The 19,735-nt window shown below is 43.0% G+C and overlaps 1 protein-coding gene across 1 annotated transcript in view; it reads right to left on the bottom strand.

Moving 5' to 3' along the window:
- Positions 1-19,735, bottom strand: part of LOC121835174 (lachesin-like) — a 205,405-nt gene that overhangs the window by 15,071 nt on the left and 170,599 nt on the right. Inside the window, exons 5-6 of the mRNA XM_042289146.1 lie at positions 13,302-13,430; positions 7,577-7,867 (exon numbers count right to left, since the gene is read on the bottom strand). Coding sequence (XP_042145080.1) covers positions 7,577-7,867; positions 13,302-13,430 — 420 coding nt within the window. The remainder of the gene's footprint in view (positions 1-7,576; positions 7,868-13,301; positions 13,431-19,735) is intronic.

Below are 19,735 nucleotides of genomic sequence, written 5' to 3'. Positions count from 1 at the left end.
CCAGCCTCGCACCTAACACTGCTTTTTAAATTGTATTGCTGCGTGCTATAATCGTGGCTGTTTTATATAATTTTTTTTTAAATACTTGTCTCGTGTGAGTGTGTGTGCCCTCCCCCCCCCCCCCCCCCCACACACACACACAGTTTCGAAATGAGAAATATTCATTGTCTCCACTCTTCACAAACACGCACTTCACTACCAATAGTACTCCAATCACACCAGTCTGCGCGGAGGACTCTTCGGTTCCAATACCATATTAATATATTTTTTTAATCTTTTTATCCTCTTTTTTGTCCTTATTCGATTCATTTAACATACATGTTTTTTCGCCCTTTCGATTAAAGCCGATCTATTGAGTCTTTGTTTTAGAACAGCTTCTTTTGTAATATGCATTTCCTGGGCGAAAGCGCTAAGTGCTTTGCTGTCGGACGCGTTCTTACAGCGAATTTCTCTCACGTTTATTCCACGCCACTGTAGCTGTCGTCTTTGCAGGGACTCTCAACGTGAGCTATTTGTCACATCTTTTCTGTGCCTTCCTATTTCAAAGGACATTCAACTCCACCCCCCCGCCCCAGCCCCCCCCCCCCCCACCCCCCCCCCCCCCCAAAAAAAAAAGTAATGAGAGGTTGTTAGATAACACACATTAATTAAAAAAAAACTTGTTTCTGAAAAAGAACAACTTTACGCGGACTATTTATGCTGCGAGACAATTTTTTGGGCTAGGTGCGATTTTAATATTTAGGGCACGTCCACTCGAAAAAAAAAAAATAAACATGTTGCAGAATCGCTTCAAAAGATCGAATTTTAAAAAATATATTGAAGTACCTGGATTGTATGACGTCATAAAATAAACTTCCCGCATACACCTCTCCCTCGACCCCCTTCTCCCCCCCCCCCCCCACACACACACACAAAAAAAAAAATAAACGAGCTTTTAGAGCAACATTTGTATCATGAGACTCGTGTAAGAGCGATTCCGAAACGTTCCTTTCATTTGTCACGTCTTTATGAAATAAAATCACGGACTACACATCGCCTGATGGCGTAAAAACGGCGGGGTTTGGTGATTCTTGGGCATCTGATAATCACACCGCAAGCGATGAAACGGCGGCCTTAGCAGACAAGTACGCAAGAGGGATAATCACAAAAGTGAGGAGCGTGAGCAATTTAAGCCACGTCCTGCGTTTTTTTAAGTTCTCGGTGATGATTACAGACTATTAGACTTTGTGAACACTGCGATGGTGTCTACGTGCGGGACCCTTAATTAGAGAGAGCGCCTCGAGCGCATGAAGGCACTTCCAGCGGGCGGGATTACAGGAGGCTGTCCGCTTTCACCCTCTGTTCTATTCAAAGTTAAGCTGCGCTTTACTTCGTTATTCGGTAAAATTCTTTTTTTTTTATCGTTGGTCGACTTTAACCGTTCTCTGGCATTTACAAACGACACACAAAAAATGAAAGCCGTTTACAATTCCCTGTAACTTCGGATTAGAGCGCAGCTCTCGAGGAGGAGGATGGAAGGGTACTGAGGGATAGGTGACTCCTTGAGACCACGTGACCTCAGGGAGGTCGTCTGGCGTCAGTGGGGTCACGTGACCTCAGTGGTCGTGTGACGTCAGGGGGTCACAGGACCTTAGGGGAGTCACGTGACCTCAGGGGGCACGTGACCTCGGGGGGGGGCCACGTGAACTCAGGGGGGTCACGTGACCTCGTGGGGTCGTGTGACGTCAGGGGGGTCACGTGACCTCAGGGGTCAGTGACCTGGGGTTCACATGACCTCGGAGGGGAGGCTCACGTGACCTCGCAATTGCGCCGACGGCGGCGCCGACGCCGCTCAAGCCGGAAAGGGGCCCCTAAGAGCTGCGCTCTAAAAAATGAGCAGCAGCAAATTATGCGTGAGAGTGTGGACCGCGTAAGTTCAGCCTGCTTTCGAGATACGGCGAAGACCGAGCCGTTGCGTCGTGCCAGTACGGAACGAATCTTTTAGTTTTTGGACGGTGTCTTCACAGCAAAAACTACGGTCAGCTTCGTGATGTTTGTTACTCTCGAACCTGTAGCTTTCGAAATGCTCGGATATTTGCTGTCAATAAAAATATTAAAACAACAGCCCATTTTACTTCACACAAAAGGAATAAGAACACTAAAAATAGACAAAAGACTGGCACTCAATTTTTTTTTTTTTTCAATGAAAGAACTGTGAGTGTCTGTTACTCGTTCATTTTCAGTGTATTTATCCTTTCGGTGTGAACTGTAGTCTATCCAATGCGCTCTCCTACGTGTACCTAATTCTTCAAAATTGCCCATGAACAGCTGGGAGACTCGTCACCCGTTGAGGCAGACCAACGTCTAGGCTGTATAGACATACACACAAACCAATGTTTTTAAATTCTTCATTCAGATCCTCGTTTGTTCTGTCCAAGCCCCATCTTATCATGTCGTAAAAGAACTTTGAGTGTCCGTTCCTCGCCTAATTTCAGTGTTTATGTTCTTTCTATGCAAACTGTACTCTATCCAACGCACACTGCGACGAGCTCCTAACAGCCTATTCTGGCTTCGCCTTGGGCTGTACACCCTTTTTGTGTTTACCTTTTCCCCTTTTTGTACCCCAAGTCTCGAGATTTTGTTTTGTTTGTTTTTCGTAATCATGTTTAATTTACAACAGCTCGTTCGGACTCTCACTTTTAGCTCCATTATATTTATTTTTTTATTCGGTAAAATAACAAAATTGCTTTGTCGGTCCGATATCTAAACACATCAACCACTTCCCATATCCATATAGAACTTACTTAAACCAAACTCATTGTAATAACACGTTTGTCAAACGATGATGTTACAAATTTTAAGTATATACGCAGCTGTCATTTTTTCCCAATAGCTAAAAGGCAAACAAAGGATAAGCCGAGCCTAAGATTTGTAGCCGCAGAATTTTTCTTACGAGCCCGATCAAACTTTTGAAACCGCAGAGTAAAAAAAAAAAAGAAAAAAAGAACACGTTTAAAAAAAACTAAAAAAAAGCGGTTCGCAAATCCTTAGATACGCCGGAAGAAATTCAAAAGGCCCATTGAAGCGGCAACGTGCGCTAATTAACGTCATCGTTACAAGCTCGGTGAGTTGAAAACGGCCTTCGTAGGCCAAGTGCAACAGCTGCTCGGATGGCCCAGACCATCGATCGAATTTCGCTTAGTATTCAAGCCCCTAAAGGTGGGAACACTAGCCACTTACATCCCGCCTGCTTTTCTCGCTAATTAACATAAAGTTTCAGATATCTTTTTGTTTTTGCCCAACTTCGTACCGTGGGTGTTTAAGACTACGGCAAGTATCGTCCGCTTAAAATAGAACGACTTGTGTCTCAGATCCTCGCCGATCGCATCTTAGAATGTGACTGTTTCTTTAAACAAACAAAAAATCAGCTACGATTTTAATGGCCCAGCGGCGTGAGCCTGGGACTTCCGCGAGTAAATTCTGATAGGTGCCTGAAGTCTTGCCGGTTTTAATTCCAGCAGTAAGGAGTTTTGAATTGAATGGTGTATTGGCCTAATGTGACAATGCATTGTTGGTCATCTACTGTTGGTTAATTAATTTCCCATGAAAATAACTTTTCATTCAAAATGTGTCAACACTATTATCGCAAGAACGAAATTCCAGGCCCGGGAGCGCTAAGACATCGCAACGTTCGCTGCTCTTTGAAGTGCGATGAATCGCGCAGACCAAGCGCCTATCTGAGCTTTGACGGCGACAAAGTAACCATCGCTGCTCTCCGAACATATGTGACACCGGACGTCGTTTTGCTTTTTATGGCAGCATTCTCGGCTGCTGAATTCGATGAACAATAAGACGGTCGTCCGAAGCAGCCCAACTGTCTTAGCTCAAGGACGTGGCTCTCTTTTTTCTGTATAGGTACGCAACGCGCGCTCCTGCTTGCCGCTAGCTTCCAAACTGAGAGGCTTGTGCAGCCATACACCGAAGCGCCAAATTATCGCTATAGGCAATGCGCTAACACTTCGCTAAATTAGCGCCCTAACAGCGCTCTGGTGCATGCCACCTCTCTTTTTGTCTGCCCACGCGCACAACGCAACGCACACTTAGGGTTGCTGCAGTGTTGACGCTGCGTTTTTTCAGCACTGAGGTACACGTGGGAAACAGCCTTAACGACCCTTCGAATTTTTTTTTTTTTTTTGTGCAAGCTCATAGTTGCAATAATTTTTAAAGCGATCTGAAAAAGGTTCACTTATACCCGTCTTTCTTTGAATACCTTTTCACATGTAACAGGAGCGACACCCCAGCAACGCTATTGGTCATGACTGGAAATAGTGCTGACCTTGTGTATGCAGCGTTTGGTTGGGGCTTCGTTAGTGATACACCCTGATACGGCACTATCTAAGTGCTGAGTTACGTTCAAGCCAACGCTGCATTAGCCACTGGTTACAACTCAGTGACGTAATGTACCGTGTTTTCTGGACTACGAGGAGCGCAAGAGTCGTCTGCTTCTTCTGCGGGGGTTTTGTTTACGTCAGAACGCGGAGCTCCGAATGGTTCTGAATGAAGAATAGTGGATAGGCCTCAAAGTAGGCTGCCTTGAGGTCTACCCACCATCTTTCAATCAGATCCAATCAGAGCTCGGCGTTTTTCTGACGTCACCGTAACTCCTGCGAAATAAGCAGACGACTTGCTTTACGCCTAACTCGCACCCGGTGTTCAGTCTGCAAAAACAAATTTCGGTTGAAAATAAAAAAAAAAAAACGTTTTCTTTGATAGTTCGCACTTGGCGCCTAAATCGCACGTAAAGGGAGAAAAAAATTCACAAAATTCGTCACGTCTCGTCAAAATTAACCAATAGAAGCAAAAAATACTTGTATTGTTCCCACCTGTACATGATGCGGCCGGAAGGGCTGACACATTTGGCGCGCCTTGCAAAATTCTAGTTTCAAACGTACGTGCCTGAAATTGGGCACGCGAACGTCGTTTTGCAAGAAGGTTTACGCCTATTTTGTAGAGCTCTTTTTTGAGGTAGCGAACTATCAAAAATAAAGCACAATCTGATATTGTTTATTTCCAATATCCTAATGAAGTGGTTCTCATTTGAAGCCGTTCGCATTTCTACCTTCTCGTTTTCACCTTCTCATTTCAACCCAGGGCGAAACAACTTTCGCTTTTCTACCTTTTGCACTTAAACCGTTCTCAAAACATACTTTCGGGTTTTGATCATTCTCAAAACTACTTTTCTCATTTTAACCTTTCTCTTTTCAAACTTTCTCAAAACATACTTTCTGGTTTTGACCATTCTCAAAAATACTTTTGTTCATTTTAATCTTTCTTCATTTCAAACTTACTACAAACATACCGATTTTTACCATTCTAAAAACGACTTTTCTTTTTTTAACCGTGTACGTGATCAGGCTCGGAAAAAACAATAATTTGAGCACACACTCACGGAAAACCGAAATAAAAGAACCAGTGAGATTATGAAGTCCAGACACCTGAAACTTTATTGCGCCTTGAAATTAGGGCTGGGCGTCGATTAACACGTTTGACCCGATTATCGCCACCCTTTAATCGATTAATTAAGGGATCAATCGGTCTCGTTCATTCTCATACAAAATATTTAAAAAAAAAACATTGTTCTTGTTTTTGTTGAATTTGTGACAAACGGCGGAATATACCATTTGGATTTCTAATCAACCTCCATGTGTAGTTCAGAGCAGTTCAAAGACACTCACACTCACAGGTTATTACTTCAGCTGCACGAGGAAACGAAGTTCGTTGATACTCTCCGGCAATAGCGAGTTCCCTTGAATGCTCACAATAGCCTCTACTGCGCTAAACAGACACTCGAACGGCGTTGAAATAGACGGGACACGTGTAACCTACTGCAATTGTACGGAGTTACAAATCTCGTCCCTACAGCTCACTTTAGGCAAAAGTTTAGCATCAAGTTTGCCCTTCAAACAGGTGTACTCGTCCACGTCTGCGCGGCGATAGCGCTGAGTTTTTACCTTTTTAGGTTCGTCAAAATTTTACCGATTATCTGGTTAAATAAATTAATCGCGATTAAATTTTTAGTCGATTAATCGCTAGGTTAATCGATCAATTTCCCAGCCCTACTTGAAATGCATCTTAGAGAATGACATCTACAGGTAAAGCCAATCCATGGCATGATGGGCGACAGATAGGCAAATATACAATGATCGCAGATCTCTAGGACCACTCCGACACCGGTTGTGAAAAATTGGATATCCTCACAGGGCATGCCGGATGAGCATATTTTGCATTGATGATTTCCGGCTGAATTGAAGAAACAAAGCTGTGCCTGGTAAAAGAAACCTCAAGCCACGCAACGTCCGCACCCGCACATTCCAAAAAAAAAAAAAAAAAGAAACGCCGCAGTTTTTAACGCTTGTCTGCATCTTAACGCGTTATGACGCGCACATTCCCCGGCACTGGAACAATGAACAGCCCCCAGCGTAGACGTGCTCATCTCAAATAGTATGCATATAATACTCGCATTCTCGACGTGACCACCGAACCCGAATTAATCCAACATCGTGATCTCGGAATCTTTCTGCAGTACTTACAAGCAATAACACATGACGAGCGCAATCACCCATCGATTCCACAAGACGACAAATTAACGACAGTGGCAGTGCCAGAGGAGAAATTAAACACCGAAACAGAACTAGCACCTTTGAAACCATGACACCACGTCACCATGTGCCCAGGTAGCTACGTCAACAGACTCGGGGCAGAACGCAGGCATAAGTAAAATTGTTTCATGGGCTATGCACGATATGGCGCCACTTTGCAGCATCTATGTACCACCTTCGCTTCGTCTTTCACCTTCATCCTCAACTGTTCCTCCTTCCTTCTGTACCTCACTGCCCTTTGTTTTGAGCACGTTGTTCAAATACGGTGTTCAAATGAGAACGGGTTCAAATGAAAAAGGGTCGAAACGCGAAAGGTTAAAACGCGAAGGGCGTTTCGCGAATAGGCTCATACGAGAAAGGTTCAAATCGGAATGAGTTATTTCGAGATACAGCCCCTGTGACCGCCTGTTAGTCGTCTGCACACTGGTCTATGAGCTCGCTCTCGGGTGGCTCGCTGAACGTAAAAACGGTAAGAACCAATGACAGAGTCTGACGATGAGCAAGATAATCGCAATATTTAACACCTTTAACGAATAATACAAACAATAACCGCCTGGGAGCAAGCTTACAAACCAGCGCGCCAGACGAGGAGCATCCGCTGTAAGGCATAGGAGATGAACCGCCGCCGTTTTTGCTCTATTTTGGAATATTTTACCACCTCTGACTTGAGCTCTAAAAAGTAAAAATAGACATCCATCTTCTTGCGAAACTACGTTCGCTTATCCAACATCACGTAAGTACGTTTAAAATACAAATTTTTGGAAAGCACGCCAAATGTGTTAGTCTTACGGCAGCACCCTGTTGGTAGTCCACACTGTGTAATATTTAAAATTTAAAACATCGATAGTCCGTGTACTGTTTTCCGGAACATACTGTATGTTAAAAATTACCTTTAACTGAAATGAGTGCTTTCGGGGCAGAGGAAAGAAAGAACTTACCGTAGAGCTTAATGGTGCCTTCCGTCTCGCCCAGGGAGTTCTTGGCGACGCAGTGGTACTCTCCGAAGTCTTCAGGTTTGAGCCTCCTGACGACGAGCTGCATCTGGACCTTGTACATGGCGTGCTGAACGGTGAGCACCGAGTACTTGGCGTTCTGGTGGATGATGGTGTCTGTGTTACGGGTCCAGTACGTCACCGACTTGGGGTGAGACTCCAGGTTGCAGTCCAGCGTCACGTCCGTCTCCACGCTCGCGCCCACCAGCTGGTTCGGGATCCAGATCATCGGGGCGACTGCGGACAGCGAACGACCCTCCCTATAGCACCCCAATTTGTCGACGACATTACCAAAAGAAAACGGCGGAGGGTGTTACATAAAAGACACGCTTATTTTGGGGAGAATTATCTGGAACCCTCCGGCAAAAACCAAAAATCGAATTAGAATAAATTAAGACTCTTTTTTTTTTTCATTGGGGAGAAATACTTTGTACATAATGCACAGGCACGAGTAGGTCTACTGCAACCGTTTTACATAAGGAGTGATCCAAAGAGCAAACTGAAGTCGCATAAACCGCAAACCTATTTTGGGTAATTATGCTAAATTGAAGCTTCCAGCTAATACCTCAATTGAATCTATTAATTGTGTTTAAAGTAAAAACAAAGTATTCGCGGATAATGCACGAACACGAGCAGGGCTTTAACGTCGGTTTCACATCAAGAGAACAATTATTTCGAAAGATTATACCATATTGGACCTTCCAGTAAGGAGACACAATTGAGTTGGGTCGTATACAAGTTTTTTTGTTGGTGTTTTTTTATTGAGGAAACGTCGTGGCGTCCGCATGTTATAAGGACCAGAATACGCCTATACTGTTGAATGGTCAGCTGAAACAGACAAACAAAGAACGAAAACAAACAGAACATATGCTTTGTCCTGTTACGTTTTTTATTTGTTCGTTTATGTAAGTTTAACCTGGGCGTTTCAATAATATGAGCCAGAGTAGCCCAACTAAACCCTGTAACGAAGGCTAATACCACTATTTAACCGGCACTTAAATGCCCTTGAGAACGAACTATTTTAAGGACTCGGCAAATCGGCTCGCGATCTCGACACTGCTCTCGCGCGTGAGCGTGCCCTGCTATTTTTTCAGTGAGCTTTTTCTGAAGTTCTTTAAAATGTCCGAGAAACAGGGGACTACTGAACCGCGGACGGGATAGGAGCATGCCATTGTTCGTTCACATTGCCATTTTTCCACATTCCCTTATCATCACACGTCGTTGTCCCGTAAGAAATGGTCAACTAACAAAATGCAATCGCGCTAGTGGGCTGATTAAAGTAACACACAATAAAAGGCACCCTAGACTGGAGCTGCTTGTTATAGAACGAAACAAATACAAAGATGTACCAAACACGCTGGTAGGGTTGTGCCTTCTTCTAAGTAATTTAAATTTCAGGTGCCTTTCGCCGTGTTTACTACCAGTCTATATATAGCTGAAGGTTCGATGTCGGTGACGACCGGCGATGCTCAACCTTTCCGTCTCCGACGGACAACGTCAAGCGTTGTTAGAAAACGTTCAGTCGGAAAGCAGAAAATTCGCTGTACGGACGAATAATCTGCAGGCTTTGTCAAAACTTAGAAAGCGAATTGTTGACATTCTTGTGTTGGGAAAAAGTTAATCCAATTTTCAGCGAGCTAATAGAAAATTTGTTTCTCTCACTATTAGTACATCCTTTCGTTAGTTCAGCTAAACAAGCGGCGAAACTAACTTCTTTCATTCACCTTTTTCATCACAACATATTTGTAAGCTTTTGGTCTCAAAACAACCAACGGTGCATGTGGTGAATAAAAAAAATATATGAAAGCGTTTCAAAGCGTGTAAAACTTCATAGATATGTCTCAAAAGTTCCTGGACTTCCAAGTTGAAGTAACAGAGATCATGGCATATGAAATTACTATACTAAATAAAATTCAAGTTATCATTCATCTCTTACACCTTCCTAATTTTATTTTAGGCATAAGTGTTTGATTATATTTTATAAAACTGGAATATTCCTGAGTTTATTAAGCATTTCTTTTTATTCATTAAATGAAGTTACACGCATATTTTACATAACTGGAGTAGTATGTTGAAACTAGCTTAACTCTTTTTCGCTAAAACAGGTTTCCGCATCCGGTATTATATTCTTTCATCCGGCGTACTCCACGCAGGCTGCATTCGCGCTTGTTTCCAACAGCTATACACGTGCTTAGTTTGCTAGAGCCAATACGCGTCCGTATTTGACAAGATGAACAACGCATAAACAAAACAACCGAAGGTTCATACGTGTTTAGGAGAGGGGGGGGGGGGGGGGGAGTCTGTATTGGAAGAACTGAGCTTTCGCTGTCTGACCGAGCGTAGCGAGGCAGTCTTCCGTTTAAGTGGTCAATGCCCTCGGAAGAAAGGATTCAAGATAAATCGTCCAATCAACGTGGACCCAACAGAAACTGAACGACCGAAATAAAGCTCTGGAGAATGACATCGTCGCGTACATACATGTAGAGAGAGAGAGAGAGAGAGAGACTATGAGGCGACATCGAGGGAACTAATCTCCCCTGATATTTGCCTGCCTGCGTAGAAGCGAAAGGAACAAAAGAACTCGGCGAAAGCAGTCGTCAGTACCGCGTTCTATTGAGGGCAATCCAGGCTCACAGTCGAGGCGTCCCACTGCTCCCCCCCCCCCCCCCCCCCCCCCCGTTCCAAATTGCGCGCAGAAACCCCCTTCCTCGTACGCAGGCGCACGATGTCTCGAGATGATAGTCTCGTCATCTCCTGCGCGCATACAACCAACGCGCGCCTGCGACTCAAAGTGAGCGCTTGAATGGAAGCCTCGCCTGATCCCCCTTTCCCTCCGAGATATGAGGAGGCGGCTCAAGTTCGCCCGAGATTTTTAAGTGTCACTATCGCGAACAAGGAAGAATATAACGCCGCTGCCTTTTCTCCCCCAAATCCCTGTCGTTCTGAAAAGTACCGCGTGCAAATTCTCCAGCACCCGAAAACAAAACGAAAGAAAATCTATAAAAAGACTCGTAGAAGCGCCTGGAAAGGCGCGCAAAAACAAAAAACCAAAGTTTCCGGACTTGGGCGCAATCCGCGGGGGTCTTAGGTTTATTCGCAGCGAGTGAAGCTCAGTGAGGGCTGCGTATCTGCCCATTCTAAAACAACGACTCGATACTCGTTCTCCGAGCGTTGTAAAATGGCCTCCCCCCCATCCTAGAGCATTTTTCTCGTATTAGCTCCCAACTCAATCAATTTGTTCGCTTCTCTCAGCTACTGACATCTCTTCTCGGCAAACCTGTCGTTTTCATTTTTTCTTGTATTCTTTTTCCGTGCGATTTCTATCAGCCGCTTTTACAACCTAGGCGCAAAAGAGACTTCTATTCGCGTGCTTTTACGAAACACGCGACTATACCATGCGCGTGCGTGTTCGTAATGTTTCACACGATGCGTTTTCACAAACGGCCCTTATTCAACCGTTTTGTTTGATATCTAAAGAAAGAAAATATGTTACAGTACAGTTATTATGCCGCGTCGCTCGCGCCCGAAAGAGTTGTGACCGCGTTGCTAAAGCTCATGTTTGTGTGTCTCTTCGATCGTGCCTTCTTTCGAAGAAAGAATTAAATTCAAAAACAAAGGGATTGAGAAAGACAGAGATGGAAAAAAGGAGGAGGGAAAGAGGAGCGCGCGCTTAAAATCTTTATTCGCATGCAGAGCGCGTCCGCCAGAGCCTTATCACGACGGCTTTCGTAAGCGACGAAGGCGCGAAGATGGGCTCGGATTTATACTGGAAACGACTCCAGCGACTGCAGCAACGACCATGCCTTTCCATAGAGCCCGAATACCATTAGGTCTCGAAAAAAAGAAGATGTACTTGTTCCCAAAAATGCAGGGGAATAAAACCAGTACGTCCCCCGGCAGAAAGCCCGACAGTATACTTTAATTTTCCCAAACTAGAACCCTCGCGTCAGTTCTACTTACGCTCTGCGCTCTTTTCTTTCGTGTATTAGTGCGGAGTTGGCTCTATGAATGGGTAACTGGGTGTAGATAAAGCGTAAGCAAAACAGTAAACAAAGATAATCATAATAAAGAAGCCTCTCGCATTATCTTTTTGCTCGCAATCTTCTTTTGTCAGCGCAGTGAAGATAGAACAGTGGACTCTGATTTAATCACAAGGCGGAGGGTGAGCGGTAGGAGCACGCGACTGGGACGAAACCAACAAGGCGTGAAAAACATTTCATACAGTAGAAGTCGTCAATGCAAGATAGTGGCTGAAAAGAACAGCAGCTCAAGCCTGCATCACACGTGTACCCTACCAGCTGCTCTCTCACTCTCCTTTTCACGGCTCCCCTTACTTTCGGGAGACGCGCATAATGTTTCGCGCGGTGTCCTTCTCAGTTCATTATTGTTATTAATGGGCAATAACATCGACGCCATAACGAAGTTAAATAAAGTTCGATTTGAAAATTAAATGAGATGTGGGCGAACGCCCCAAGAAGAAAAAACAATAAAAAAGAAACATAATAATGACGTCTCACAACGCAGCTCAAAGTACCGGCGCTTTTTCTGCGTCAAGTTTTAAAACAAAGCTGGCTTAGCAAGAAATTAACAGAACCACAAAACTGGCCAGGGAGTTACAGCTGATCTCAAAAATTGTCCGCTTGCTGCATATTAAAACGTCGTTACGCCGTCCTTTTTTTTTTTTTTTTTTGTCTTGGGGTTTTAGAAATATGACTGTTCATTAGATAGACTGTGCTATTACCCTCTTTTCGGTACTTATACCAAAGGCCTCTAAAATGCCTGCGGGTATACTTTCCCGTAGAATACTGAGGGCTCTAATCACGGTGGTCTACGAAGAATTCGTATAACTACGAGGCAAAAAATGCGTGCACACCTCAAACTCAAGTCTCCAATGGGACGACGAGCGTGACGTCACCACGTAAAACGTACTCATATTTCAGAGTTTTTTTGTTTGTTTTTTTAATTCTCCTAAACGTATCTTCAGGCTCATTATTGGCCAAACTATTTTGTGTAGATGACACTTATTGGCCTTCCGACTGTTCTGAGGAAAAACAGACGCGCATGCACCCTTAAGACTATACATCTGAACGCTTACGTTTTAATTATTGATTGTATGGGTCAAAGTGCCACTCAGGATTGACGGCTGTTGTAATAGATTTTTTTCTATATTGCCCAAGCATCAAGGAGAATACAGGGATCGGTGTTGCACGCGCCACATCCGCATGCATGTGGAGCGTGCATTCCTGCATTCCCCTTGATGCTTGGGTAATATAGCAATAGGTATATTAAGAGCTGAACCAATTTAGGCCGTTTTCCCAATACGAACGGGCTTCTTAGATGTTCATCGATCAGTTCACGCGCTTTTGTGAAATGATTTTGAAGCTGGACGCAGAGAGCGTGTGCCGGAACTACCGTCTATGAGGGATGCGGGGAAGAATGACGTGTACTCGTTTCATGCGCTTCATCATTATTTTGTCAGTCCGACGTCAGCGTATCCAACAAGGTCACGATGTCGAGATGATAACGCTGTGAAAAAGAAACCACTACGTCACACTATTGCGCAGCGTTGAGGGCGGAAGCATAAAGTGCTTTGTCTGCGTTCAGTTTTTGAAATCGAACGGGCTTAGCGAGGCATGAACAGAGTTCCAAAACTGTCCAGGGAGTTACTCACAGCTGATCTCGAGGATTATCCGCTTGCTGACAGAGGGCAGCACGCCGTTGGAGGCGATGCAGAGGTAGGCACTCATGTGCAGGCGTGACACCTTGGTAATGTTCAGCCAGGTTCCCTTCACCGACGACACTGCACACATGACACACACAAGGCTCAGCTTAGCGCACAACCTACAAAAATGGGCCGACTAATTCGATCAAAGAAGCTTAGCAATTATATTTAGTCCGAGATCTTGCACCCATCTCACATTTTAGTGCTCAAAAACCAAATGCCTTGCTTGCACAGTGAGAGGGACTGTACGAACAAAACGTTTTCTTTTTTTTTTTTTTTCAATTCTTGTTTACAGGTTTTTAGTGCGGAACGTTCATTAGGTTCCATGGCATAATCAGCGGTGCAAGATTGACCAGACAAAATGAAGGTCGCTTTAGATGTTCAGCAGTGAAAAATGTTCTAAAACACCTTTCGCATGAGCAAAGGTGGTGGATCAATGAACTTACCGCAGAACTTAAAAAAAAAAGGTAAAATTAAAATTATAATATTTAGGGACAATCTACTCCACCCTTGAACACCCCAGTACGCAGTACAGATTAAATGATCTGTTCCGCGAGGGCAAAAATTACATGAGTCTTTATTAATTGTTGGACGTTTTGAATCTGTCTCAAGGTTTAAAAAAAAAAACTAATTTACCTAGTAAGACTTAATATCTTATTCTTAAAATTAGATAACAATTAACATAACCATAATTTGGGTGTGTCTTTGGGTCACCGGAAAATACTTCATTCCTCACCACTTTCATGCTACTCAAGTATTTTGTTTTGTCACAGTGATACATGAAAAAAAAAACTCAGTACGCATTGCATTCTAGCTTGTATATTAAAAGAGTAGCACGGGGAATCCGTTGAATGCATATATTACGTAAACTCTCGTGATCACTAATTAGTTACAACTAACCTGGCAGCACATGAGCGAGACTAGGGTGCTTTTTGAACATGATATGCTGGAATATTATCTTAATAAATTGGGAAATTAGTTTAGGTTTCTAGACAGCAAATTCACAGCAAATTCAACTTGTTGCACCATGTCCACGGCCGCTGAGACGTAGAATCTGGGCATGTCTGACTGTGTCTGATTAAGTTGTGGACGTTGGCAGGAACTGTGATAATAATCTAGACCCTCATACCGATATACTGCTATACCACAATACTTTTTGACCTTGTCCCAGTATCAATACAAACAAGAAACACTTGATGCTACCATTCAATCAGCAATATGTTGGCAGTGATCCATTCAAATAGGTAATGGCTCAGAGCGGCCATCCTGGAATTAGCTTTTTTTTTTAATAAAATACTGAAAAATGTTTATTATATATGTATTTTTTAGAAATAACGTGGAGATATCAATGTCAACGATAATATCAGTTCAATGCCATCGTGTACAAGGACCGCGTGACAAAGAGGATTACTCCAAACGCTTCTTTTGAAAGCAACCAGCTACCAAAATAAACATAAAGATGCCGAAAAAAAAAGCAAATTTGAGAAATACGGGAGATGTTTTCTATCGCGAAACTTCCAGAAAATGAGATTCTGCACCACATTTTCATATTTGCTAGCGATCCCACCGGCATTGCGCTGAATCGTTCCAAATTTAATTATTAGCGATGTAACGCTACACTTGTTTTCCAGAAGCAGAAAATGACGCAAAAAGCTTTCTTTCGTTTCGAACAAGCGGCTGTGAATAGGGTCATCGAAGGAAGCAGCGGAGGGTGGGAGTTTTTAATTCAGTTAAACATCCATTAGCATTGAAACCCGACACGAATATGGGCCTTTTTCTTTTTGACTTCCAGCTTACCCCCCGAAATTTGAAACTCTTCATATATAAAGAAGCTTCCCATGCGAGAATATATTTGCTTCAAAACTTTCCTGCTTTTTTTTTATTCTTCTTTCAATCGAGTTTTATAAGGTCGCAAAACCTCTTTAAATAAAAGAGAAGAAAAAATCTTGCCGCGAAATACAGAAGCCAATCGGCAAACAGAAGAGTCTCTCTGTACCGATGCATTGGCCTCTCAGATCACCAGCAATCGGGGAAAATGAAAAGAACAAAAACAGGAAAAAAAGGACGAAATAAAAGGAATGGTATTGATACGGGAATAGAAGACGGTTAAAAACAAATTGCAAAACTTTCATTTCATTGAAGCAGCCTTAATATAATATAATGTTTGTAACTTGTTCGAAATTGCGTTCCGACGCCATCTCCTTGAACAGGGACGTACGGGTGAAGGCGGTGGTAGTGGGGGGCATAGGGAGGGGGGGGGGGGGGGGTGTAACAACGTTGGAAGAGCATTGTTTAAGCGGTTGAGAAAAGTCAGGCAGACGTAACTCAATCTCGCCGGAGAATTTTTTTAGATGGTACTCGGCTTTCACGTGGTGACACGCGACACAGTTTTGTTTTGGAAGGAGGGTCACGTGTACTCTCATAAAGTCAGTGACCCACAAAAAGAAAGGCATGTTTTTTCTTTTCTTTTCTTTATCATTCCTTTGTTATTCTATTTAAACACACAATCGTTGCCTGGACCCATAGCCGTGAAGGCTAGTCGCAAATCCAACATTAGAAATAACCTTTGCAATGCGGCAGGCAAACAAAACAAATTTACCCAGATGTCAAGATTTACACAAAAATATATACATACTAATTGCAAAGTAAAGACAGGAGATCTAAGATTGAACGTATTCATTCGCTTTACAATTAATTAGGTATTTCTTTAAGCATGACACAAAATTGGGTTTACATTTTATGTCGGCAGGGATATCATTGTATACTAAGGCACCGTTGAATTCCAATAACTCTTTCGTCATAAACATTTCTACAAGGTGGCAAATTAAACAGATTATTTGTTGCAGCCCTCGTATTCCGTAATGATAATTTAAATATATGTAATAGAAGTGAGTCGTTGGTTTTTTATTATTTTAAAGACTGTTTCAGCTATTTTTATTTGTATAGAAAATCTAGTTGGGGGGGGGGGGGGGGGGGGGCGGCAGCACATCAACTTATCGAAATGGAGGACTACTTGGTTCAGTATATTTGAAATAAGTAATCAATCTCAAAGCTGTTTTTGTAATCGACTGAGTGGCTCTAAATAGGTGGTATATGTTCCACCCCAAGGCTCTATACAGTAGCTCAACTGACTGTACAAATTCAAGATATAGAATGCTCAGTATAGACGAATTCAAGTGCTCCTGAGTCTTTAGCAGTGTACAGCAACCGTGCGGAAGTTATGTACATATGTTTTTAATTTGATTCTTCCAGTGCATATTGGTTGCAGACGAGACACCTATATATGTGCAACAGGAAACATGCAGCAACTGCGCGTTATGAAAGTACATAGCAGGTTTTTCAGAATTCCTTTGCTTTCTCCTAGAGTGAAACACAGTGTACTTAGTTTTTTTTAAAGTGTGAGTTGGTTACTAGTGAACCAAGTTAAGACCCTAGTAAGTTGTTCATTTACTTTAGCATGTAGTTCATTTTTTATGTCTCCAATAAAAACTATTGCTGTATCATCAGCATACATGAATACTGCAAAGTGACATAAAACAGAAGAAAAGTCATTAACGTAGAGAAAAAAAAAAGAATAGGCCCCAAATCAAAGCCTTGCGGTACCTTTGTGAGCACTGTTTGTGGTGTAGTAATAAAATTATTAATCGTTACACATTGTGTTCGATTAGAAAGATAACTTTTAAATAACTCTGATGTCTTTCCCCTAAAATAAGACTTATGAAGCTTGTTCAATTATATAGTGTGATTAACTGTATCCAAAGCCTTTCTTATATCCAAATTAACAACCACAGAAATCTTATTGTCATGAAGAGCCTTATTAAGAAGCTGGGTTAACACAAGTAGAACGGAAGAGGTAGATCTGTTCGGCCTAAATCCGTGCTGACTAGTGCAGAGAATATCGTATTTACATATACATTTTTAACGTGTTTACAAAGTATTTCTTCAAAAATAGTATTCATTACACTTCATACCGATATTCGTTGATAACTAGACGGCTCAGAAGTACCTCCCTCTTTAAAAACGGGCACAACCTTTGCTATTTTGAGCTTATCAGGACATATTGCGCTTTCCAATGAATGATTAAACATTCATTGAATATGTTAAAAAAAAGTGGCATGATTTTTTTGTTTGTTTTAAGTCTCGTTATCTCTAAGGAACCATCTGTCATTCTCTACTGAATATATAAAAATATGTAAATGAATATCATTTGTTTTATATGTACATTAGCTGAGCCACTGTCGTACTCTTTATGCCTGCCAAATGATGTTGAATACAATTGTTACATGTGCTGCAAGGAATGTCGCCCCGTCTCCGCCAGTGTGATGGGGGAAAGGGGGGGGGGGGGGCGCCACCATAGTGGGAAAACAAGCAGTTTGAAGGGCGAAGGCACAGCGATTGAAAGGCATGCCAAAACGAAAAAGAAATACTTATATTTATTTAAAATAGTTTATAAAACTCTTAAACATTTTAAAGTCTTTCAAGATTTTAGTATGTGTAGGTTTGTGAATGGCGGATATTGTAGCTCGTTTCTATATAGTGCACACAAGGTTAGAGAGAGTTGTTGTTTTTTCTTGTTGTTTCGCCGTTTGTTTGTTGTTAGTGTTTTGTTTTCACTGCATTGCCGCGCACGCCCAATGTATACGACACACACCGTCGCAACTACGCGAATATGTTTTTTTTTTTTTAGTTCTGTTCGCGGCGCCATAGTCTCAGTTGCTGGAGGCTCAAGCCACTTGATGTATGCACAGTCACGGCCCGGCGCCGCAGTGGCCGCGAGCAATGCAGGCCCGATTGTGCGAGGAATTTCGTAGTGCTCGTCGAGGGCTCGAAGGATGTTTGTATCGTTAGTAAACCTATCGTTATGTGGAACTCTACGATGTGGTAAGAGCCAGGTTAAAACTGATCGGCCCGTTCCGGCTAGAAGGAAAAAAGTAGGCGGCGCACCCCCGCAAAAGCCGCAGAAGTACGAGAAAGCGCAATTCTGGTGTGGACTCGAGCGCTTCATCGCGCGACCAATGATCCCGAACTTCGCACAAAAGAATGAGATGCGCACGGTTTGCAAAAACTAAACTCTACCAGTAGAACCTCTGTAAACATCACAATCTGGCATTTGTCCAATTCGACCCCGCTCTTCGCCTTATTGTCGACTCCGCGGAAGGAACCCGCTCTGCCCGTGGCGATCTGCCATTCCCGACGTCAGGCGAATGGTCACTGGGGATAACTTCGAGGCAATCCTCGAATCGGCGAGATGGGAGAGCGCGCAAAGCTTCCTACCACAAGTGTGGAATGTGAGTGTAGCTACCGAAAGAATGAGAACGACGGGGAGCCTCGGATATCCGGCAACCACCACGCGCTTCTTGCCATCCATCGTGCGTTGTCTGAGCGAGCACGTTCGAAGGTCACGTGATACTGAGCTGTTGTCGAAGGTCTCTCGCTGAAAGTGAAACAAGGGAAGCACCTTTCTGCCGTTCTAACCCAGTAATTGACTATGCCCCTTAAGTATATTTTCATGATTATGAACACGTTGAGAACACGAAAATAGGGCAATAAACACCCGTCGTTATTCAGCTCTGAGAAAACTTACAAATACAAGCGAAACGAACCTGATCAAATTTTCAATACGTCCCCCGAGCTAACTTTATTCAACGTTACTTGCTACCTAAACAAAATATAATAAAAAAAGAAAACACTGCGATACAATGTAAGCGTATACGAGGCATCGGCTGACTTTCCGCCAATACTTTTTGCTCTGAGCGCATAACATTGGCTTTGTTTGCACCGTTGCAATTTACGAGTGAAAAGATAAAAAGTAAAAAAATAAATAAAAAAATATACCCGCAGAATTTCTTTTAAAGATTCGTCGTCATTTCTTGCCTTGCGTTGCCGCCGGAGACGCCAAGAAAATGTTAACGGCGACGCGGGCAGCAGCTCTATCTATCAGCCGCGTGCTCGGCGAGAAAAACGGGGAGGATAGAAACCGAGAGCCTTTCCCGTCGGGCAGGAATCAAAAAACAAAAGCAAAACTTGAAATTCCAGTCGACACAATAAAGTTTTTTTGTTTTATTTGTTTTCACGCCGAGCTGTCGTTCGCACCCACGACATCAACAATATAGACTTTTGTTTACCGCCTCGTGCGTTTATCTGTGTTCGTGTTTGTGTGTTTGTGCCTGCGCGCCTGTGTGTGTTTCTATGTATATGTTTTTGTGTGTATGAGTGTGTGTGTATGTGCGTGTTTGTGTATTTGTCTGTTTGTGTGTGACTCCGCGCGCGTCTCAGTTTGATGTCGTGTTCCATACGCCCGTCTGTATTACAACGTTTGGCCCACTTTGTGTGCAACTTTGTACTATTGTATCCCTTTCGGCACTGGTGTTTTTCGTTCGAGT

This window comes from Ixodes scapularis, unplaced genomic scaffold (assembly GCF_016920785.2).
Source record: "Ixodes scapularis isolate PalLabHiFi unplaced genomic scaffold, ASM1692078v2 PGA_scaffold11__112_contigs__length_91849675, whole genome shotgun sequence".
In the NCBI taxonomy this organism is placed as follows: Eukaryota; Metazoa; Arthropoda; class Arachnida; order Ixodida; family Ixodidae; genus Ixodes; species Ixodes scapularis.
The sequence above is the reverse complement of the archived record's forward strand: the minus strand, read 5'-3'. Positions and strand labels throughout refer to the sequence as shown.